Here is a 24716-nt window from a genome sequence, read left to right as displayed (position 1 = left end):
TCCAGGGTGACCTTAAGAGAGAGTTAGCCATGTCAGTCTCCTGTGATGCCTAGTTTGTGTTTAAAGTGAATCTGGGTATTACCTCAAGCCAAATAAGTGAGTAAGTGTCCTTCCGCCAGCTCCATCTGTCTCTCAGATTGTTGAAATAAAGAATTTCCCCCTGTTCATTCGGTAGTCTGTAACTTGCAATGTAAAGTGTTCTTTTCTGGATTCTCTAAAAAAGTATCCTTTACAAGGGCTGTGCTCCAGTGATCCGCTTTGAAGTCGTTTGTGTTGTGCATGGGGCCCCTGTGTTATTCCAAAGGAGACCGCCAGCAGATGGGAGGCCTTTTTGGCTTGAGTTCCTCGACAGCCTTCTGGACAACACAATTTATTTATTGCCTTCTCTCCCCCTCCCATTGCCTCTCTCTATCAGAGCGATCACCACACCGGCCCATCCTCCAAGCTGGACTGCCTGCAAATGCCTCTGCGGTGGTCGGAGGAGATGTGGAGTTCGTCTGCAAAGTTTACAGCGATGCCCAGCCCCATATCCAGTGGATCAAGCATGTTGAAAAAAATGGCAGTAAATATGGGCCTGATGGGCTGCCCTACCTCAAGGTCCTGAAGGTGAGGATTTTCTGAATCCCAAGGGGCCCACAAGGAGGGCTCCCTTGGGGATTGGGCAAGATTCTTTGATTTCCTGTTGGGTTTCATTGAGGGGTCTCTTTATGGACTAGTCAGTAGAATGTGTTAAAGAACTACTAGGCCTGCTAGTAACTCTTCTGAAGGGGCCTGTGGAGTAGGGGAAGGGCTCCTACACTTGGAGTCAGAGGATTCAGCTGTTGATCGGCCCTGAGGTCTTACAGGAGATGCCAGTGCAGCCTAGTCCGAGGTACATCTTTAAAGCTGGGTCAGGTTATGGCTTACAAGGCAGTGTGCTGAGTATATGTGGGATGGAGTAGATGGAAATAACTGAAAGGTCTAGACATTGTACTAATGTTATTCTGATGTTGTTTTATTTTTTGTGATCTTTGATGTCATATTTATTGTTAGAATCAAATTTTAGTAGCCAACTTTTAGAAACAAATCTTTCCTTTTTCAAAAAAATTCTCTCTTACCTTTTTTTGATTTTTTTTGGTGTGGTCCAGAGAATAAACTTGGGATGTTTCTGCATCTGTAAAATAATGAATAGGGAAAACTTCCATCTCTTTGTATTTCTCATTAAAAGAAATCCCTTTTTCCCCTTCCTCAAGTTCTTGTGGCTTCAGCCTCTTTAATTTTGGGGGTCTAGCTTCCACTTCAGCATGGTGAACTGAGCCTGTGTTGTCAATTCTAAGCCACTGACTGCCTATCTACCATGCTCACATGGAGTGTGCTTACAAAGAACAGTCTTCCTATGCAACTATAGGAGCTCCAGGAGGCTAATGAAGAACTCTCAACCAATAAAGTCTTCTCTCTAGCAAGCAATACCCAGGATCCAAAGTGCTGGAGAAAGATGACCAGCCTGGAGAGCTACATCCATCCCACCAGCTGTTCACCCTTTTCTGCCCTGTACTATCAGATCACTACTGTTCTCCACCGCTCGGTTTATTTTGTTCTTTTCTCACCCACAGCCCTTTAGAAGTAATTAATGGAGATTGTTGTCTTGTGGTGTGTTGGTGATGGGACCATAGGCAGCACCGAGTCCTTCCTGGTTGGCCATTATATTGTTTTCCTATGTCTGTTCTAGCACTCGGGGATAAATAGCTCCAATGCAGAAGTGCTGGCTCTGTTCAATGTGACGGAGATGGATGCTGGGGAATATATATGTAAGGTCTCCAATTATATAGGGCAGGCCAACCAGTCTGCCTGGCTCACTGTCCTGCCCAAACAGCAAGGTAACAACGTTTTTGTGTTTGTGTTTATTTTTGTTTTTATTTTTTTTAAAAGAAAACTGGATATAGAAGTTGAAAAGACTCGGTGCTTTGGGAGGCAGCAGGCAGCTTCTAGAATAACTCTTGTGGCCTTGGTATATTTATAATGATCTTTCTTTGGTGGTGCAGCTGGCATCATGCCAGCAGCCATGGAAAAATGCCCACAATGTTCAAAGTGCTTGAAGATTACCGTCTACCCCCATCCTGTTTCCAAGCCCTCCTTTCTGGTCTGTCGTGTTTGGACTGCACACTCCCCATGAGCACTGTGTCTAAGTGCCAATGGAACCTGGAGTTTGCATGCCTGCTGTGTCTGCAGTATCTGAATATTAGTCAGGACTCACACTGTAGATTAATGCTCGAGTGATAGGATTTGCCTAATGAAACTTTTTGTTTTGTTTTGTTTTGTTTTTTTGATTTCATACCCAATCCTATCTGAAACTGGAGGCTGGTTATCTTCTAGTGAATGTGTGACTAGATGATATTGGAAGCAAAAGGTTGAGTTTTCTCTTATCATTAGTCACATTCAGACATTCATATTGAAAAAGGAAACAACAGCAACAACAACAAAAATAAATCTAGTTTTTCTATAAGATGAGATGATTTTAGCCTGAGAGAAATTAACCAAAATCTGGTAACTAAGATAACCTCCCACCTTGGTTCCCATGGAGCCCGAGGGATGTGTGAGCCGACTACCTCATGGTTTCTCTTCCATGTTTTGTTCTATCACACAGAACAACCTCCCCTTTTTTTCACAATGGGAGATTGCATCCAACAGGACCAGAACCTAGATTAGCCCTCTGGGCAACAAACTTTGGAAACACACCCCCAAATCCAAATGAAAGCAAAGTCAAAGAGAACTCTGTGGGCTCATTTTTCCATGTGTTCAATTGCATGCATGTCTAGGTGGTGACGCCGGTGTGGTGATGGGCCTGCAGAGGTGAGCTGGCCAGTGTCTCTTGGTTGTGGGCTTTGTGGATGGGCTGCAGTCGGAATCTCCTGATGGCCGGCACCCCCTGGAGCCGCTGGTACGAGGCCTCTTGGTTCCAAGGCCCCCTTCCACAATCATTCCTATGTCTAGCCTTTTTCTTGCTTCCTTTGTTTTCTAGGCCGCCGGTGTTAACACCACGGACAAAGAGATTGAGGTTCTCTATATTCGGAATGTAACTTTTGAGGATGCTGGGGAGTATACGTGCTTGGCGGGTAATTCTATTGGGATATCCTTTCACTCTGCATGGTTGACAGTTCTGCCAGGTACATACTGCTCTTTCTCTCCGTGGGTTTTTCTCCTTTCTTGGTTGATTGCTATAAAATTAACACAGCTTCTGTTCTTAGAAATAGCCCCTTTTATCTATTGCATAACGGTGCAAAGAAAATAAATGTTCAAAATCACCCCCAGGGACAAGAAACTGCCTTAGATATTCACATACAAGGAGGATCCCACACTTGTATGTCGAGTAAAATTTCACCTTTAAACCCTAAAGGGATCTTGTAATTTTAGTGAATCACTGGCCTGGTGACTCAATGAACCTACTCCCTTGCTCATAAGAAGGAAGTCAAAATTATTTGGTGAAATTCAAAGTAGTATTTTTCCCTGTTGCAAATTACACTTTGCTAAAATCCCATATGTGGTTTGATGCCTCTCAGTCCGTCTTGCTTATATCTCATTTGAGTGCAGATGGATTTATATTGCGGTGCCTGGGAAGCACCTCTAATGTAGGTATGCAGAAGCAGTGTATTACCTTGGGAATCGGGTGGCTTGCTGCATGCCTCAATAGAGTGGACTTTCAGTTTGCTTTCATGGCAGAGCATGTGTATGCCATCTCGGGCTTGATGTGATTTCTGCCTTCCAGAGAAATCAACATCAACGAAGCCCATTGCCATCTAAGTCTTTAACCAATGCCTCTGTTCTAGTCCAACTTTCTCAATAAACGCTGCCCTCTCTCATGCATTGCCTCGCATTTCCTTTGGAAAACCGCGTAGATCGTTTATTGCAGCTCATGATGCTCGTCTATTCCAGTTATTAATGCCTTGTTTCTAGAGTACCATGCCTACTGCATGCTTGTTTTATAGCTCGTAAAAAATAAATCGATCGTTTCATTTTTGTGCTGTGTGTGCTGCTGAGAGTTTTGATTGTCTTTGCAAATATTTGTTTTTTTCTGATTAAAATGTATAAGCTTTAAAACAATAACCATTGCATCCATCTTCCCCTTTGGTTATGAATCTGCTCTGTGAGTATTTATTCTTGAAGTAGAGATACCTCTCCTGTTGAGCTTGCTTGTACTTGCAATGCTGTGCTCTTTAAGTGCCCAACTGGTACTTCTTAACCAATTTGCCTGACAGCACTACCCCTTAAGGAAATGCAGCTTGAGGATAAAAATGTTTGGGAATACACTGCTTGTAGACTGACCTTTTGAGGACCAATGTAGTTGACAGAAGAACATATTAAATCAATTACGTTACTACTCACATGCAGTACCATTTTTTTTAAAGGTTCAGTAACAAGTTAATGTAATTGGATATGCAAACATTTTAATGGTTATTAGGTATTACATATATGTATATATATATTATGTGACTATCTGATGCATATTGTTTAATTGAATAATATTCTGGACTGTATAAAGGGACTCACCAAAACTTTTTGGGCAAGCCTATGAGGTGATTATGAACTCCGTGTGGAGCTGTGATCTTCTGGGGACCTGTTGAGCCTTCCCTTGAAGTGCTTCCTTTAGTAACAGCAAAGCATTGTCCCTGCCTCCTTAGAAAAAAAAAAGTGACATGTTCCTTTTTAATAGTTCTCATCATTGCCACACCTAAAGTGTGTGTACTAGGTGTCCTGCTCTGCCCAGGGGCATAGCGGATTGTGACCTTGTAGCCTGCCATCACAATTTGATATCAGCTCTTACTGGCTGCAGATGCTCTTTGAGGCTAGAGAAGGTGGCTGCCTGGGCTGTGGTGATAAACTGAGCAGCCCTTGGCTACTTGTTAGCTTTTGGAAAGGCCCAGACAGGAAGCACAAGGCTGTTGTGCATCTGGGTACCCTTTTGCATTGACTTATGATAGGGAAGCCCTTGTTGCTTTTGGAGTGATTCCTTTGAGATATGCTATGATGCATCCCTCTGGTATCCTAACTCTGTGGCCTGCTTATTTGTTCCTCTCCCGTGATCTGAAATCTAGCACCTGTGAGAGAAAAGGAGATCACAGCTTCCCCAGATTACCTGGAAATAGCTATTTACTGCATAGGGGTCTTCTTAATTGCCTGCATGGTGGTGACAGTCATCTTGTGCCGAATGAAGACCACGACCAAGAAGCCGGACTTCAGCAGCCAGCCAGCGGTGCACAAGCTGACCAAGCGCATCCCCCTGCGGAGACAGGTAACAGAAAGTAGATAAAGAGTTTGAAGAAACTTATTCCCCTTTATCACCCAGCCAGCTCTAGGATCTTTTCCTGTGCTTTGATTTCCCCCTCTAACTTCTGTGAACTTCAGCATGCAGGTATAACCTGCCACTTTGTGGAGGATCAATCAGCATTTGGAACTTAAAGCCTCAAGTCACTGAGCAGCTCTGGCTGGGGTTGGTGGGTGGGGTCTAATTTTAAAGGAAGAAAGGACAGCAGTGTGCAAATCCAAGCTACTCAGTGGAATGGACAGTTACTCTGGAGGCAGTGTCCTCTGGGTTGGTGGTGAGATTCAACGACAGGAGTCTGTTGGATGAATAGGTGTTTTTGTCTGGGATACGTCACTTCTTTATGAGACTGGTTTGGATATTCAGATGGAGTGTTCACCATGAATAGGAAAGAGACTCTAGTTGTTTGTTTGTTTGCTTGCTTTATTGTTTTAAGTAGAAATGAGAAACACACAGTCTGGAGGAACAACTGAATGATTGCTTGCATGAGAGTGGACTGCGATTTCTTCTAAACTAGGTTTTGTCTGAATCTGTCTGGTTTTTTGAAATAACATTGTATGCTTATATTATTGTCTGTAGGTTATAGGTGTGGCTAGGATTCAGTGATAAGATGAGTTTGTGTGTGTGTGTGTGTGTGTGTGTGTGTGTGTGTGTGTGTGTGTGTGTGTTATAAGCACATGTGTTCAGGTGCCTGTGGAGGCCAGAAGATGTCAGATCCCCGAGTACTGGAGTTATAGACAGTTGGGGGCTTCTTGACGTGGTGGTGGGAGTTGAACTTTGGTCCTCTAGAAGAGTAGCAAGCACTCCTTAACTACTGAGCCATGTCTCCAACTCCCAGATAAGATGATTATTAAATGGAACAGGTACAAAATTACCTTTTACCTTGAACTTGGTCTTTGATGGCTAGCTTTGGGGGAAGATGAGGCAAGATGGAATCTTCACTGTGCCAGGAAACAATGCCCTTCAAAAGTAGATGGGAAAGGAAATGTTGAAATTCTTCTACTTGTTTGTGGAGACTGAGGGCTGGGGATAGGTGAATGCAAATTTTATGAAAGGATATAGAACTTGATTTTGATAAGGCTGTCATTATTTTTTAAGTAGAAACTGACATGGCCAACACTGGCTGGGTTCCACCGTGCATCTTAGTAGAACCTGAAAGTGTTTGTTAAAATTGTATATTCATTAGTCTCAGCCCAAGATTCTTATTCAGTGGATCTGGAAGTTTGCATTTTAAACACTTCCTCAGGTGATGCTATGTGATACCCTAAGGTTCTCTGGGTTTGACCCAATTCTGCCTTTCCTGGACCTTCATCTAGCAAGGTCCTTTCTGTTGACAAGATTCTGTTTCTGGAAGGGACTAGGAACCAGCTGTCCAGTAGTGGTTTGGACACAGACCTGGATGTTCTCCACCAGGTCTGAGCAGGTCCTTTCAGCCTCCTTTCCAACAGCTGTTTCTTACAGAGGCTTGGGGAAAACTCTGGAGTGTATGTCAGGTGCAGCCGATAACCAACTAGGTTGAATGTGGGGATCAAAGAAATCTGGTGGATTCCTTCTGGCTCCCAAGAATGTTGTTGCCAGTTTGAATGACATTACTGTCATTTGGGGGACTACAGAAGCAAGATGGGGCTGGGGTTAATGAGTTGCAAGGAAAGTCTTTTGACCTGGGCAGGTACTGCCAAGGCTTGAGGCTGAATAGCCACCCCTTCATAGCTTCTTATCTCTTCTTCCTGGACCATTCTTCTTCCATAACATCTTCTGTATTGGAACTCTGGCATAGGGTGTTTAAATAAAGGCAATGATGTCTTTATATAAAATTATTTGTTTTTATAATAGGAGAAACAAGTGAAATCTATAACTTGATGTAGCTATGCCATTGGCCCATAGTTAATTCATAGTTTAAACAATTTATCTTAAATGTGTATGGATGTTTATACATGTGTGCAGAAGCTCTTTGGGTTGACTGAAGAGGCCATCAGATCCCATAGAGCTGGAGTTACAGGTAGTTTTGAGCTGTCTAATATGGCTGCTGGGGCTAGAACTTGGGTCCTCTGCAAGAGCAGTAAGTTCTCTTAACCACTGAGCTGTCTTTCCAGCCCTATCACTTTTAAAGAAAACTCTTCTAACTCTCCTTGGATTTTTTAATTTATGGTGTCTGTGTGTGTCTGTGTGTGTGTGTGTGTGTGTGTGTGTGTGTGTGTGTGTGTGTGTGTGTGTGTTCAGAGAACAATTTACATGGGAGCCAGGGCCTTCCTCCACTGTGTGGTCCCCAGGAATCAAGCAGGTAGGACTTTCAGTGCTGAGCATCTTACCTGCTGAGCCATCTTGTTGACTCCATCATCTTTTAAAGAAAAAATTGCACATCTTCTGCCATGTTCTTCCTTTTGCTTCATACATAGAAGGCAGATGCCCTTGAGTTCCCTTTGACATACATGTTCATCATGTTTGCCTCTCTCTTTGGCCAACTGACTTTCTTCATTGTCCATCTCCACCCAAGCTCTCCATTTTTCTCAAATTACCTGTGTACCCAGAGGGAAACTTTGAGTTTCTTCTCATTTCCCTCCTCTTTTCTTTCATTCATCATCATTTACTAGATGTACGGCTTATTTTCATGCATGGGCCTAAACTAGCTACACTGGCGGGTGTAGCTCAATGAATGGTAGTAGAGTGTTTGCTGGCATGTCCATTCCCCAACCTCACCAAAATAAATTAATAATAATAAATTGAGCCAGTGTCATGTCAGATAAAGCCTACCCATTTGCCATTGATTGCAAGGTCCTTTTGAAATGTTTCATTTGGGTCATGCAATATAAGAAAAGTGTGTGAGTACCAGGCCCTCTTGATAAATAAGTCTCTGGGAGATGAATGAGTTGAGAGGGTGTTGATGTACCCCAGCATTTCCTAGAGTGTGGTACCTCTCTTCCCAAGGACTTTCCAAAGCACAGCCCACTGTGGGGAGGAGAAGATGCTTATCTTGTATCTGGATAAAGAGAGTATTGGGCTGTGGCTAGAGGGAAAAGTCCCACAAAGGCCCGAAGATAGGTTAATGACAGAGTGAATACCACAGGGATGCCAAGCATGCCTTTACCTGGCGACAGATGAGCCTGTAATCAGATGTCTGGAGGATGGGTGCTCCCAGGCATTCAGAGTCTAGGCTTCGTTTCTTGTTGGCCTGAGCTCCCAGATGATGCAGCTAGAGGCCACTTTGGACCCTCCTGGCCCTGATTCTTGACATTTCACAGCACGGAGGTGCACAGCCTCTCTCCACTCATTTCACCCTTGTCTTTGTTTTAGAACAAGAAAAGTTGATGTATTTATTCGTGTTGTTTTCTGTGTGTGTGCGTTCATGCATGCAGGTGTGTAGGTGTGTCCAGATATGTGCTGAGGTAAAATGATAACCTCAGGTATGCTCCACTCCCTACCCCTTTTGGTTTTTTTTTTTTTTTTTTTTTTTTTTTTCAGTGCAGTTTCTCACTCACTGGCCTGGAACTAGCCAATTCGACTAGGCTGTCTCACCTGTGAGCCCCAGGGCTGACCCTCCCTCCTCTGTGTTGGAATTCCAAGCGTCAGTTACCATGCCTGCTCGCTTTTTTTTTTAAATGTAGGTTCTGGAGATTGCTCTCAGGTCAAAAAAGTCTTTTTACCTACTGACCCATCTCCTTCTCAGCCCTTCTTTTTCCTTGATGTTTACTTCCCTGCCATGAACTTGATTAAAGCAGATATTTCACTTTATGCTATTTTCCTGAGGCAAAAGGTAGGTTTTTGCTTGTTTTCAGTATCAAATTCTTTATAGCCTTTAGAATTTCTAGTAAACATTAATTTTGGGAGACTCGTTATGTACTTTGATGCTTAGAGAAAAAAAGCAACTTTACAAGCTGGTAGCTTGTGGGATCTCCCTATTCATGAGGATTCATCTCTGCCTTCCAAGGCCAGGACTGGACACTTTGTAGGCACTGTTCACTTGTTTCTACTTCTTGGTACTTGGTGTGTTAAGTGGCAGTAGCCAACCCAGAGAAGGGCCCTTTGTGAGCCACTTGCACCATCAGTGGCAAATGAGAAATGATCTTTGTGAACCCCCGAGTCCAAGGGGAGGGATTTGCCTTGTTACTTCCACAGGTCCCTTGTCAGGGGGAGCGTGGGTGTAGAGAAGGACAGACGAAGCCTGGCTTAAGGCAGTGCTGTGTTTGTTGAGAAGATTTCACAGTGTGTCAGCTTTTCCTCTGAAGCCAGAAGCTTGCAATAGGGTAAGATGGAGATTCAGCTAGCTGTTGATTGGCCAGATCTAGATGAATCCACTGCCTACCCATCTCCCAGTCTCGCAAGGAACTGAAGTGTCTGTTCCCAGCCTCAACCACTGGCATGGGTAGCTGAGAAAACCGGAGAACAATTTTGTCATGCCTTTGAGGCATATGGTTATTAGGGGGTGGGATGAAGGAACACTTGATTCTGGAGCTGTGATCAGGGCAGCAAGAAGTTTATGGTCTTGAATTATACCAAGCTCAGTAAGTTCTGACTTGCTCACTGCTTAGTAGCTCGACTCCATGATCCTTGTCTATCCAGTGTTGCAGTATGCTGGTTCTAGAAAACGTTTAGACAACTGTTAATTATGGATGACCCTAGTGGAGTCTGCCCTTTCGTAGGGATCTCTCGCCTTTTCTCCCCACCCCACCCCCCTTCAGCCTGTCTTTTCTCTCAGCCTCTTTGACCCAGATCTACCCTGGACTTTTTCTGATGAGGTCAAGTATAATCAGAATTTCTGGACTAGATACTTTTATTGTTGTGGCAGACCATTCGAGCATCTGTGGGTAGTAGGGGCTGTTTAAGGGGACGCTTGAGTAATTACCTAGATTTTATTATCCAATGGGGAAAATGCACCCCTAAAAGTCCCCTGAAGCTTGGTACAGTGCAGGCCTTCTGCTTGGCCTTAGAGATCTGTGCAGCTAGACTTATGGCAGAAGTATGTACACCCTGGGCTGCTGTTCTGATGTGGAAGGCTCTATCTACCACCTGGTAATCAGAGGGTGTCTCAGGTCTGCTGTGGTCCAAGGGTATGTGTCGGTCCTCAGGAATGAAGACAAACGTGACTCATTCCTCGCCGCCACTGCACTTTGCTTCTGCCTGCTTCTGTGTCATCTGTGAGGTTCCCCTCTGGATGTCAGCTTAATCCAGAATAAAGAGATGCTGCTATTTCTTGGTGGCCCTTTAAAAAGAAATGGGGAGAAAACCCACTTCCTTCCTTAATCTCCCATATGTGCTGTGGAAATATATGAAAAGCACATCTAGTTAAAAGCTTGATTTATGGCGCGTGGTAAAGGGATCCCACCATGTAAGGCAGCAGAATTGGAGGCTGTGAAGGGTGCACGTCTTTAAAAAACTGCCTGCCAAGATTTGGGTGGGTGGGGAAACCGTTTACTAGAGTGTTTGCATTCATTGTTTATAAGTGACTTCTAACAGGGGAGCTCCAAAATTGAAGTTTCTCGATTAAGGATTGGAGAATATCTGAGGAGGGATGTTATAATTTAAGAAGAAGAGAAATGAAATCAGTAATATGATGGTTTTGAAGAAACGGATGACTTCCATGGTGGGCGGCGGGGCCATGATTCAGAGGGAAGGAGCCCTCGAAACACAGGGTTCCTCGGGGAACCCCTGGCGGAGTGTTGCCAAGCCCTCCAGACAGGTTGAGTTTCTGAGGCAAGGGGAGTGAAGAGAAAGCCAGTCATACTTTACGGTCCCAGAGGGGATTTTAAAAGTATAGTAAAAAGCATGGAGGTAAAATTAAGATGTACCTCTGTGGACAGGGAGAGCAGACTCTGTATGTTCAGATACTTTGGGTATTTTCTTACCCATTCTCTCTGTGTGTTTTTTACAAAGTATTTCCCAGACTTGTACATTGAATCTGAACCTGCACTTTATATTGAACAAGATTCCCACACATAAGCACAGTTTTATGTTTTAATAGTAGTAGCTACAGCAAAGACTGTCAAGGTTTTTTTTTTTTTTTTTTTTTTTTTTTTTCCCTGTCATGTTTAGGTTCCCCCCATCCCCCACATGCTCTGTTTTCCATTTTGAAAAATGTTCACATTAAACCCTTGCAGAGATGCCCTGCTGCAGAGTGTGTGTGTGTATGATAAACTTGTGCCACAGGGCTGTGGTGTTCATTTCCATTAGGTCAGAGGTTCTCCATAGAGTAGTTAATGTCAGACCAGATGGTAAATCTCTCTGATTAGAGGTAACTGCTAAGTCATATTCAGCAGCAGAACTTTGTTACCCATAGCCTTCCTTCCTCTGCCCTGGACTGTCCTCTAACTCTTATATTGTTTTAAAACTCTTGCTTTCTGGAGCCCCAGGCCATCCTGGCTGGCAGCTGAGGGTCCCATCTTATCAATCAGACATGCAGTTGACATGCATCCTGTATAACATCACAACAACCCCACACAGCACAGCACGCTGATGAGCTATGGCTGTCCCAGCTCAGCAGCAGGCACTTAGCTTGTGCTGTCTTCTTTCTGTCGTGCTAATAACTCTGTGAGCTGGGACTGAGACCTCCTGAGACTCTCACTTAATATGGATTATAATTGAGACTTAGACCAGGATGTAGCCCACCAGACCCAGGAAGGGCAGCATGGCTTTGGATGATCACTGGGTACACATATTGAAGGATATGGAAAAATCACAAAACAGCCTGGTGGCACAAGAGAGGGTGAAGACAAGGATCTTGTTATTCTCTAACTGAAATCTGCATATTTCAAACCTATGCCTTCCTTTCTCTTAGTTCATGCTTGTTCTATTCCAAATGATATTTTAGTTAAAGGAAAGAACTCCTACCGAAACACAAAAGAAACAGAAGACCATGGTAATACAATCTAAATGATATAGAAAATTCTGGAATAAGGCCTGTTTCTTACCCTGCTTCCAACTCTTGATCTCTCTCCCCAAACCCACTGCTAGCCTTTGATATCCTTCCAGAAAACGCCAGTGGTGGCATCCCATCCCACAAGCCTCCCCAGGGGGAGCACTGACCCCCAGGGACAAGACACAGAAGCTGTGACATTAGCACCATTCAGCACTGTGGGCCCCTGAGATTTCGCTCCTCACTAGTGCCAGCACACCGTGGTTCCTGACAGTTTGGTTCTGGAACTTTGGGGTCCAGTGATGCAGGGCCAAGCTGATGGCCCTGTAAAGAGTGTCCTGGATGCACATAGCCTCTGCTGGCTCTTTGCTCTCTGGGCCCTGTATTGTCTCATTGCTGCACTGACATTTACTAATTTGGCCCCGACTTCTTGCCTCTGATCCTCTGGCATGAATTTCTTCTGCAGTAAGTGATGATTATTCATTCATTTATTTATTTGCCTATTTGTGTGGAGGACCTCCAGAAAGATCTTAAAAACAAATAAATAAAGAAATTACACACTTCCTTCAGGCATACCCTATGAAACTGATTCAGAATAAGTCAGGCAGGTGGTTCCAGGGAAGCACTCCCTTCCAGCATCGAAGCTCTGAGCCCCTTTTCTGTGGATGATATTTTGTGGCCAGTGGAAAGTGGATATTGTGATGTTGTCAGAAAGCTCCTGGTTTCTGATGGAGCCTGCAGATGAGGACAGCTCACCACCACAAGGCTGGACATCATGCAGACCACAGACCATGCAAGAGGCTTGGGAGTCATCTTTTGTTATGCTCAGGGTGGGGCTCTTGGTAGCTTCTACTCTGATGACTTTAGTAAGGAGTAAGGGGGGTGGATTCAAGAGGAACTCTCATGCCCTAGCTCATCTTTTCCTACTCGCTTCTGCATTTCCTTTGAGATTGGGACTCTTGAGGGTGTGGCTTCCCATTACAAAATCAGTCCTTTGTTTCCTTCTTTTAAAAATAAATAAATAAATAAACTTTCGTTGTGCCCTGTCTGCATAGTAAAATGTAGATCTAACTTCTCCTTGGGGGATGGTGAGATGGTCTAATGGGCAAAGGTGCTTGCTGCCAAGCCTGATGATCTGAGTTCAATTCCTGGAACCATTGAGGTAGAAAGAACTTACTCTCAGAAACTGTCCTCTGACCTCCATACAGATATGCATACTAACACACACACACACACACACACACACACACACACACACACACACACACACAAATAAAATTTTTAATGAAAAAAATTCAACTTTCCCCTTCCCCAAAGACAACACAGAAGGTTCAGAAATATCCCCGTGTATATTTCAAATGATAATTGGATTTCACATCAAAATTCACTCCTTGATTTTAATATATTTGTTTTTGTTTGGCTTTGTGTTTTTGTTTGTTCGTTTCTTGAGACTTGAACTCACTATGTGGCCAAAGATAACCTTGAACGTCATTGATTTTAATACCACAGGTGCCTTTTCTCACTTCCATTAATGGTGGTTGGGATTTTTGAAGAGTAGAAGGATGTGCCAGATGGGACAGTTCTAGGAAGAGCGTAGGTCTTTGGGTTCCTTGGGATCCACCTGTGAAGTTCCTTTGGCTTCATCTTTGCCTGTTAGATTGAGGAGATGGGGATCATCAATCAGGCGTGCGACAGAAGCCAGGGTGGCTTGCTGTGATGCCTGGATGGTTCCTGTCTAACCTTACATTCCATGTGTATTTGGTCAAAGCCTCAGTCATGGCATAGAATAAAGCAGTGCCCAGCAGCCCACAGTCAGACCAAGGCTGTGTCATCATACCTAGGCACAGCCTTCATGTGGGCTCCGTGTAAATTTTCTTTCTTGGGAATCAGCCAACTAGAGACTGTGTGTTTAAGAGAAAAACACTGTGTCTGACCTAGGCCGATACAGATCAAGGAAAATGAGAAAATAACTTGGCGAAGCCCTGTGTGCTGCCAGGTGGGAGAGAATCCTTCCTCCCATGTGGTTCTGAGAGAAGGTGTCTTTCCCTCACCTCTTGTCCACTGTCCCACTTACTGAACCTAAAGTGACAAGAGCCAGCCCATTTCACTAAATGGTCTGCATCATCAAGTTTCAGAAGGACTGGGGAGAGATAAAGAATGACCTTCTGATGCCTGGGCCTTGGCTTTCATTGAATGAAAGACCGCCGAGTTACCCTTCCCATGTATGCCCTCCTCTTTCTTTCCTTCAGGTACCCTTTTTACACTGTGGAGGCTAAGGCAGACTCAGTGGAAGAACTCATCTGCCCAGTGTTTGTGGTTTTGGATTTGTTTTTATTTTATGGTGCTGGAAATGGAACCCAGGGGCTTGCTCATGCCTGGCCAGCACTCTGTGCTTGGGCCCAGCCTTCATGTCAGCAAATCTCAGGGGCATGGCATTGATCTGAAGTCTGAGCAGGGCTAAGGAGATCTTCCTCATCCAGGCCCCGAACAAGGAAAGGCAAAAGGACAGTGAGGAAACCATGGGGTTTGTCTGTACGTTCTTAAGTGGCCATCTTTAAAAATTATGAGAAGAAGAAAAACTATAATTAAACTTCTATAAATATTTTTGTTTTGGTTCATTTTTCTTTGTTCTTGTTTGTTTTTGTTTTTGTTTTTTTTTAACCTGGTTTCTTCCCCTTTCTTTGTAAGAACTGATGTTCTGGCTGGGTCCCAGCTCACTTCTAGTCTCCTCAGGTAGAGCCAGAATTACATCTGCCTCTTTGCATTTTGTATCCAGGTTTCGGCTGAGTCTAGCTCCTCCATGAACTCCAACACTCCGCTGGTGAGGATAACAACTCGCCTGTCTTCCACAGCAGATACCCCAATGCTAGCAGGGGTTTCTGAGTACGAGTTGCCGGAGGATCCAAAGTGGGAGTTCCCCAGAGATAAGTGAGTACTTGTGCACATAGCCCCAGTGAACTCTTAGCTGTAAATGGAAATATTGGATTGACATTTTCTTTTCATGGCCTTTAGCTGCAAAGGTTTTACTCTGACATTGTCAACAGGAGTGAGATTGTATTTCTAAATAACCCACTTCTGGAAAGAAGAATTAATTTTTTTTTTTTTTAAGTATCTCCTTTGAAGCAGAACTACAAAGTTCTGCCTAGTAGCCAATTGAGATGGCATATGGTTACCATTGTTTGAGTTTCTAGACAATTCAAACCTAGTCAAATGGAACAAAAGTGGAGTTAATGCAGTCTCTAAAACAAAGGTGACATTCCAACTTCTGGTTACTAGAAATTGCCTTAAGGATTTTGTTTGTTTTGTATTGTTTTTAGTGGTTACTAATGTGATATTGGGCTGAAAAGTTTCAAATCTTATACCTGATACCTGACTTCTGTGGTCTACAGTACTTTTGCTTACTGGTTGATAGAGAGGTATCTAGTTATGTGTTGAGGCACAAGGTTGCCATGCAGGCTTGATGGTCACTGCTAGGAGTTGTTTTGTCTCTTGGCCCAGCCTGTGCAACTCTGTGTAATTTAATTTGGTCTGTGCCTGGGCTGATTTGGAATCCCAGTTCTGCCAGCCAATACTGGACAGACCTGACAGATTCACTCAGTTCTCTGAATTTCTTGCCTTTAAAATGAGGGTCATGGTCTACACCTCCTGGGACTGAGCACAAGTCTTGGTTGTTGGAATTTCTCATTTTCGCTTGTATCTTGGTAATCAGGAACCTTTAAACTGCAAACTTCAGTAAGATGGTGAGATGGTGAGTTTAACAGAGCTGATGGTACAGAGGGTGGGCCACCAGTCTCTACCCTTCAGGTAGAGACCAAACCTGGCACCTTCCTTCATGTAGGATTAGAGTCTAAACAGCTTGAGAGTAGCAAAAGGTGGAAATATCGGCTGTTTCTGAATCAGATATGGAGGAATAAACTCTCAGCTTTCTTGAAAACAACTAGCCCCCCACCTGTCTTGACATTTGCAGTGCCTTCCTAAGATTATGTTAGTGGTATGTTTAACACACTCACTCTGTGTGTGTGTGTGTGTGTGTGTGTGTGTGTGTGTGTGTGTGTGTACAGACATTCAGGAACACAAAGATAAGATTTCCCTAGATTGGATGGCCAGTTCTAATTTGAAAGGAGAGGGAAGCTTGGACCTCACTTGGGTCTTTGAGTCACACAATTCCAGGTACTTTGGTTCACAATTTAGAGATTGTCACATATATCCTAGCCGAGGGCTGAGTAACTGTCTATGCAGCCCTCTGTTTATGTCAATAGAAATAATTTCCAGTTTATTTGTATACTGCAGTGAAAAGAACATTCCTTCATTCGTTCAGGGAATGTTTATTGGACATTTTTACTGGTGAGGTACCAGAGAAAACACAAAGAATGGTTTCTTTACCTACAGGCTTTTGATAGAGGAAGAGATGTTTCTCTTGACCCCTGCCTAGCTATGCTTGATTACATAAAGAGCTGGGTTCATGTGCACATTCCAATGTATACAAGACTGAATTGGGGAGTTGTGCTCGTATGTTAAAAACTTGCAGTTTTCAGGTTGAGTCTGTATTTTTGGCCACCTGTGACACCAGTCAACAGTGCAAGTCTATGTTGCCCAGCAGCTCGCACTCAGGGGTGTGGGGGTGGGGGTGAGGGGGACCTCACCTAAGTGTGGAAAATCTGAGCGCTATGCATTTCCAAGCAGTGTTTAGCACAAATGTTGGTGGAGCAGATTTCCAATGAATGAAGGCTATTTAGAAGCCGTTTATTAGAGTGGAGGCAGAAGTCACACAAAGAGAGGTTTGTTATGCATGTAGTAGCGGGGCAATAGGACATAAATTAACCATTTTCCAACGCAAATGTTTATTTTCTGCCAAGATGTTCGATTTAATTTTATTTCTGGACTGCAAGGCGATGCCTTCAGCATAGCATGTGCTACCCTCCATTTTCTTTCCCTTTTGAGCTTTTGAAAACATGTGTACTTACTGTGAATGCTGTATAGTGAAACAACGCAATACTTGTGCTTATGTTTAAAAAAAAAAAAAAAAAAAAGACGCACACTCAAGCAGGAGAGGCATCTCCCTGGTTAAGAGCCTGTACTGCTCTTCTAAAGGACCAGAGTCTGGTCTGTAATTCCATGGGTGCCTACACTCATCTCTACATACAGTCTCCTCAGAAACACATACACACATAATTAAAAATAAATCTTTAAAAAAAAACACTCAAAAGTATTTCCATGAAACACTTAGAACAATGTCAGGCTATTTTATCTGACACGCACAGAAATTTTATGCTTAAAAGTGTAATTTGTGCCACTGTCTTTCTATTTTCTTGTTTATTTGGGGTGGTATAATAATTTCTAAACTTGTGTCAAAAAACATCCTGCTTGTTTTCTAAAAGTTGCTTTCAATAAGAAACTACGTATTATTTGAAATGCACTGGCAGGTGATTCCTACCATGTATCTGGGCAAGCAGTGTAACCATAAAATCTACTGCTATTGCATAATAGTGATTTGAAAGCTGCCAGTTTACAGGAACAGAAAATAAGAGCAGCCTTTCACTTTTTTGTTTTCCTCTGCGACATTTTAAATTACAAATATTTAATTGGCTCAAGACCAAAAGCTCCTCACAGTTGGCACACAGGGAAGCTGACCACCTCACTAGCAAGGACGCCTTCCATAAAGAAAAAGAAAATAAATCGAGAGCACGAATGTGAAATTTAATAGCTGCTCCAACAGTAATTGACATTCTGGAAGAACGTCACTAAGAAAATACCCCGCGCGTGCATCAAAGTCTCATTGGTTCCATATGCATGCCTCTGGAAGATTTTTTTTTTATATTTAGTTCTGGTATTTCCCTCACCGTGCCCCTCAGCCAGGGGCTCTGTGCTAATCCCCTATTTACACATTTAGGCTGACGCTGGGCAAACCCCTGGGGGAAGGTTGTTTCGGGCAAGTCGTCATGGCTGAAGCAGTGGGAATTGATAAAGACAAACCCAAGGAGGCAGTCACCGTGGCAGTGAAGATGTTGAAAGGTGAGTGGGTGGATGGGAGGGCAGGGCGGGCCTTATCAAGAGTGTTCCTTTTGTGGCACGTGAACTCTGCAATGATGTGGGGTCAGAGAGCACATACTTGACCTGGAGGTTGAGGGGCTTTCAGGATAAATGAGCATCTGAGACAGTGGATTTACCTTGAGCTGTGTGTACTTAAAAGAAAAGCCAGTTTATGAGCAAGTGGTAGCTTGCTGGGTCCAGTTGTTCTCTGAGTTGATTCTCCTCACCTGTGTATTCGTGGGCTCAGGGGCTTAGGTGGGAACTGATAAGGCAAATTTGGGACCCAAATTTTAACATACAAACAAGGAGTGGTAGGTATTGGAGTGGGACAAGGAGGGTCAGGAAACAGAAAGCCACATTCTGTCAAAATGTGGAGCTCAAGAGTCTTTAGAAGCCGAAAAGGAACAGAAAGGCTTGGTTCTAATGCAGAATCTCAGGGACATGGAAATAGTAACCCCAGTATATAAATGTCCCCCCTCCCCTCCTTTTTTTTGGTGGGAGCCAAATGTTTGTACAAAGCCTTTCCAAACCAGCTTGATGCCCAAGGAGCCTAAATTATTTTTTAACTGTTAACTTCTCCTTGCATGATATTCTTTTATAAGAAGAGTTAAAGGGAAAGGTCACTTTATAAATCCTATTGTGGGAATCTCAGAAAGAAAGATTTTGTGCCCAGTGTTTCCCTCGCTTGTGGGCAGAGATGTCTGTCTTGGAAGTTTGGGATTTTTGCCATGCTCAGGAGTTAAGCCATTTCTTTCTTTAGTGGGATGCTTACCACATCCCCCCACTGCTGAGAACATGCAGACAAGAAAGGGCCAGAACACCATTCATTTTGTTTTTTTGACTATTGACCTGAGATCCCTAGGGAACTCTGGGATGGTCCTTGTTTTGGAGGTTGATACCATGGAGGGGATTGCAAGTATCTAGGTACCAGACCTTGGTACCTGCTGGGTACTGTGGGGTAGGGAGGACCAGGTGTCATAATGTTTTCTATAGACTCCTGGTTTTGAGATCCCCTGGGGCTGTTGCAAAAAGGGGGCTTAGGGTTGGCCCCCCTCTTTAAACAAGATTGTTCACCATCCTTTTCATCATGGTCAGAGGACATTGGCTCCAAAGCCTTCTCAGCATCCTTTGTAACAACCAGAGTACGGCAAGGTCTAGGGAAGGCAGCATGCTAAGTGTGTGTCTATTGGCTGCTCTATTCCCTCCTCCCTTCCTTCTTTTCCATGTAGGTTACAATAGACCTATTTATTTCATTTTTAAAGCCAGATTCAGCCCTTACTCTTTTCTTTTTTTCAGCTCAGATTTTTTTCCTTTCTGTATTTGAGTTAGCTCAGTGGTAGAATGTCTGAGTGGCATGCTCATGGCACTGGGTTTGAGTCCTAGCACTACACACAACAAAGTGATAGCAGAAGAGTTAACTTAAAGGAGAGCACACTGGAAATGGTCCATCTTCTCATTTGAAGCGCCTTGTGAGCCCATGTGTGCTGGGTCTCTGCCATGCATGTGAGACATGGCTTGTACTTCTCTTTTAGGGTGATAATTGGAGCTATTGAGAAGGCTTTTTGCTCACTCAGACTTTCTGTATGCATACACATTTACAGATGCCCTTCTGGGCTACTTCCTGGGCCTAACTTTGAATAAGCTAAAGATTATGTTTGGAATTTTTTCTCTGTAAAAACAAATTTTATAGTACTTCCCAATGGTCCTCCTATGGTTTCCTTCCCATCATTCTTAGAGTTGTTGGGGGGTCGGGGGGGGGGGAGCATCAGGAAGTTTGGTGTATTCTGTAAAGGTTCCTAAAATACATCAGAGAATAGGGTTAGTTCATGATCAAGAACTTTGCTATAAAAGGCTTGGCCTTAGTGTTGGGGGCCTAGATTTGGTCCCAACTCTTGACCATGTGACTTCTTTGGTACTGATCATGACACTCCCCTGCCTCAGCTTTTATCTCTTTGCTGATTAGATGGGGAAATGTTTCTGGTTCTAAAATTCAACTCCATGGCTTTCTAAGAAATGAGTTTGATGACTAAGAATGACAGCCTGGCAGAAACCAACTGATTTATGATACACCTACTTCATGTTCCTAGATGATGCCACAGAGAAAGACCTTTCTGATCTGGTGTCAGAGATGGAGATGATGAAGATGATTGGCAAACATAAGAACATCATCAACCTCCTGGGGGCCTGCACCCAGGATGGTGAGTAGGAGAAGGGTGTGTTTTCTGTCCACACACTGCACCACTGGCCAGCAGATGTTATCTAGAAACAACTGGGCTGTCAGGTTTCTGTTTGTAGGGCATTTTAAGGGCATATATCTCCTTCAGACACGCAGTACACACCTATCCAAGGAGGATCACAAGTTTGACACCAGTCTCAAAAATACAGGAAAGTAGAAGCTGGAGAGATATTTCAGTCAATAGAGGGCTAGCCTTGCAAAAATGAGGACCTGTCAAATCCATATTTAGAGGTGAGCTCTTGTGATCCTAGTACTGGGGAGATGGAGAAAAGTGGACCCCAGGATTCATTGTCCCCTCCCCCACCCCCTGGTTTAGCCTGCTCAGTGAGTTCCTGGTCAGTGAGAGACACTATCTAAAAAACAAGACTATCTTCTGGCTGCCACACATATGCACACATACTTGCATGTGTGCCCACATACACAAATACAAACAAATATATGCATATGTACACATGCACATGTTTTTAAACGTCACTTTATTCTACCCTTGGGAAGATGTTACCAGCCACAGGTGCACAGCGGGTTTGTGGCGGCCCCTGGTTGGGGGTGGGGCGTGAAAAGTTGGGCATGGGGGCTGTTTTGGGAAGGACTTTCTTCTGATGCTTTTGTTGTGTGAGGGGCCAAGAGAGATGTCTTGAAGTAAAACCAGCATGCTTTGGTTGAGAAGTTCTTCCCTTAAAATGGGGGCTGGGGAATCCTGTCTTGCTATAGGCAGCAGTTGGCTGAGCTCTCAAGAATAGCTGTACAGAGAGAGTGTGGAAGGAAAGAAAGGTCTCCCCCGGGGGAATGGTTCCCTGGGTGCTCCCAGGAATGCCTACTGGCACATTAGAAATCAACTTGACAGTAATTAGTAGACTCATGCTTGTGTGGCATCTCCTTTAGGTGTGTAGGGATTGGAACCTTCTTCTCCAAAGGGCAATTGTAGATATTTTAGACTTTTATGGACCTGTGGTCTCTGTTACAATTACTTGTCACTACCATTAAATTGGAAAATCAGCCATTATGATACTGATATGAATGGGCATGGCTGTGTGACAATAAAATGTGATGACTCAGGATGTGGCCTGGGGACCATTCTTTCTAGCCCTGGAGTATATACCGTGCTCTGGCTATTTGAAGCCATCTAAATTTTCATCTTTTATTTCATCCTATAAACTTAATATTTACTTATACTTAAATATATGTGTATGTGCACACAGGGGTCACAGATATCCTGCATATCAGATATTTACATTATGATTCATAATAGTAACAAAATTACAGTTATGAAGTAGTTACGAAAACAGTTTTATAGTTGGGGTCACCACAACATGAAGAACTGAATGAAAGGTTGGCACCATTAGGAAGGCTGAGGGAGAAAGAAGGGCACTGACAAGAAAATTACTATAGCTACGTCTTTTATCTCTTTAAACCTTTGACAGTTATCATGTTGTTCGTCATCATTTTGGGAAGGTTAGGGAAAAAAGGGTCTATTTTCGTCCATGCCTTCTGCATGATAAACCTTAAAAAAAAAAGTTAGGGCTGTTGCTGAGTGATGGACTATGTAACCAGCATTTATCTAATGTGTTCAAGGTTCTGGGTTCACTTCACAAGCACTACAAAACTACAGTGGGTTGTAAGTGACGAAAAGCTTTGCTGAGTCACCCAAGGGTAGTTCCTGCCTTCGCTGCCTTAGGGAGCTTCTTCTCTCTGTCACAGGACCACTCTACGTCATAGTTGAATATGCCTCGAAAGGTAATCTCCGGGAATACCTCCGAGCTCGGAGACCACCTGGCATGGAGTACTCCTACGACATTAACCGAGTTCCTGAGGAGCAGATGACCTTCAAGGACTTGGTGTCCTGTACCTACCAGCTGGCTAGAGGCATGGAATACTTGGCTTCCCAAAAAGTGAGTCCTTCCCATTCTGCTTGGTTGGTTGCAGAGCCATTTAAGTGTCTTTGCAGAAGCTGGGCAGCTCAGATGTGTTCATTTGCTCGATTAAGTCCTTGCATGTCTTGTACAACCTGGAAAATGTTTGTGGTGTTACTCAGATTCCAGTTTAATGGACTCTTGAAAGGCCAGAGCAACCTCACAACCTCATAACTAACAACTGCAGGGGCGTGGACTCTGCTCTGAGGCCGGGCAGGTGTGATGCTCCTGGGCTGATCTGGCTTCATTTGGAGTGAGCTTGGAGCATGGACTTGGGTGTTACGTTTGGAGTGATCAGCTTGATGTGGAATTAAATGATCTGAGAATGGAGGTTGAGCACAGGAGTAGTTTTGACATCGAGAGTCTGGGATTTCTGTTTATTTTGTCTCCTTCAGTGAGTCTGTGGTCAGAAGTTGGCCAGGTCCCCTGAGGTAAATGGTTGGCATTCCAAACAAACCACTTACAATGGAACTCTAAGCATTCCAGTTATTCTGGAAGCTGTTAGGCAGGTGCTCAGTGTTTTCATGGGTATTTCCGAGTACCTAGGACACCCTTCCTCAATCCCACATGTAGAGGTAGGGCACAAGGTGCTGGGGAGCAGAGATGGGCTGGCTCCTACCTGGAATGGAGCTTGCTGCAGTCCCATTGTCCTTAAGTCCTCAGGTTGCCAAGGACAAAAAGCATCCCCTGGGTGTGTGTGGGGGGGGGTAGGGGAGAGTGGTCCTCTGTCTGTCACTTGGAGCTTGGGCTACTTGAAGGGTCATAAATCTGGATTCCCTCAGGGGCCTTGCTAGTGTCAAGAATGAATGAGTGACCTGTGTTGGAGGTGCAGGTGGCAGGCACTCCAGGGATACACTGCTCTCCATCACCTGGGAACATGGCTTAGAGTTATCGTGTGCAATCAGTTTTGCTTTGCTTTGTTTTATCAATTTTTTTTTCTATTTTCTTCCAAATTTACAGCTTATGGAGCTTATATTTTTTTATTTTTTTTTTCAATTATGAAACCTCCTGACATAGAGGTTTTAAGAAGCCAAATTTGAACAGTTTTGAGTTCTTATTTTGTATATGTGTATGTGTACATGGTGGAGAGAGGGTTGCCCCTGAGAAAATCTTTGGCATCAAGAAACAGACATTATCTAAAATGTGGGACATTTGACAAGATACCTTCCCAGAATATCTGTGTCATGTTAGTTTAAAAAAATGCTGGGGGAGCTGGGATGTCAGTGGAATGCTATTGCCTGGCATGTGTGAAGCCCTGAACCCCATCTCCGGCATTACTTAAACCAGGCCCGGTGCTACACACCCATGGTCCCAGCGCTCAGGACGTGGAGGTGGGAGATTGGAAATTCAGGGTCCTCTTCAGCTAATTGAAGTCAGCCTGGATGACATGAAATACAGAGACAGAGACAGAGAGAGACACACACATAGGCAGAGACAGATAGATTTGATTAAACAGGCTAAAGAGATGAAACAACCAGATGCAGAGTTGTGACAATCCTAGACTGGCCCTCTGGTGTGGGAGGTGAAGGTCAGATTTTACTGTTTGAGTGACTGATAATTGAACATGGACTATATCTTAAATAACATTACTATGTTCATTCAAGTTGGATTTGGGCTCTGGTAACCATGGCATTGTGTTAAGATGGGGGAGGCATAATTGGGATATCTCTTACCCAACTTTTTTGTTGTTGTTGTTTTGTTTTTTTCTTATTTTATGTGCATTGGTGTTTTGTCTGCATGTTTATCTGTATGAGGGTGCCTGATCCCTTAGAGCTGGAGTCACACAGCTATGAGCTGCCATGTGGGTGCTGGGAATTGAACCCAGCTCCTATAGAAGAGCAGCTAGTGCTCTTAACCACTGAGCTGTCTCTTGAGCACCCCCCCCCCTTTTTTTTTTTTTCAAGACAGGGTTTTCTCTGTGTAGCTTTGGCTGTCTTGGAACTTACTCTGTAGACCAGGCTGGCCTCAAACTCACAGAGATCTGCCTGCCTCTGCCTCCTGAGTGCTAGGATTAAAGGTGTGCACCACCCCTACCCCCACCCGCTTTACCCAAATCTTTAAAAACACCAGAGTTAGAGTTTTAGGGTGAGATTTTGCAATATTTGTCTATACGTGACAAGACATGATCTAAATGAAGCCCAAGTCTGTAAAAATCAGCTGTTTTCTATGAACTATATTCACATGGCCAAAAGGTACCTTTACATAGTTTTTAATGATTTTGTACATAAAACAAATTTATATTCTGAAATTTTCCACTCACGGCATCCTGTCAGCACTGCAAATGTTTTGGAGTTTTGGATTAGGAAATGGTGAGGAACCAGGATGTGAAGTCACTGTGTTGCTTGCATCTCACTTCTAAAGCAATCAACAATAAAAACAAGCAGGTTGTATGCTTGC

At 43.7% G+C, this 24716-nt stretch overlaps 1 protein-coding gene across 7 annotated transcripts in view; it reads left to right on the top strand.

Moving 5' to 3' along the window:
- Fgfr2 (fibroblast growth factor receptor 2) overlaps positions 1 to 24716 on the top strand; it is a 98613-nt gene that overhangs the window by 59384 nt on the left and 14513 nt on the right. For 4 of the 7 annotated variants that reach the window (XM_051193146.1, XM_051193144.1, XM_051193141.1 and 1 more), the window contains 7 exons: positions 416 to 606; positions 1709 to 1856; positions 5070 to 5266; positions 14920 to 15071; positions 18034 to 18155; positions 20261 to 20371; positions 22108 to 22298. In XM_051193146.1, coding sequence (XP_051049103.1) covers positions 416 to 606; positions 1709 to 1856; positions 5070 to 5266; positions 14920 to 15071; positions 18034 to 18155; positions 20261 to 20371; positions 22108 to 22298 — 1112 coding nt within the window. Of the gene's footprint in view, positions 1 to 415; positions 607 to 1708; positions 1857 to 2998; positions 3144 to 5069; positions 5267 to 14919; positions 15072 to 18033; positions 18156 to 20260; positions 20372 to 22107; positions 22299 to 24716 lie in introns of all 7 variants that reach the window. The other 3 variants (XM_051193147.1, XM_051193145.1, XM_051193142.1) reach the window with 1 other exon arrangement.

This window comes from Phodopus roborovskii, unplaced genomic scaffold, assembly GCF_943737965.1.
Source record: "Phodopus roborovskii unplaced genomic scaffold, PHOROB, whole genome shotgun sequence".
NCBI lineage: Eukaryota > Metazoa > Chordata > Mammalia > Rodentia > Cricetidae > Phodopus > Phodopus roborovskii.
This window is presented reverse-complemented; position numbering and strand designations above follow the sequence as displayed.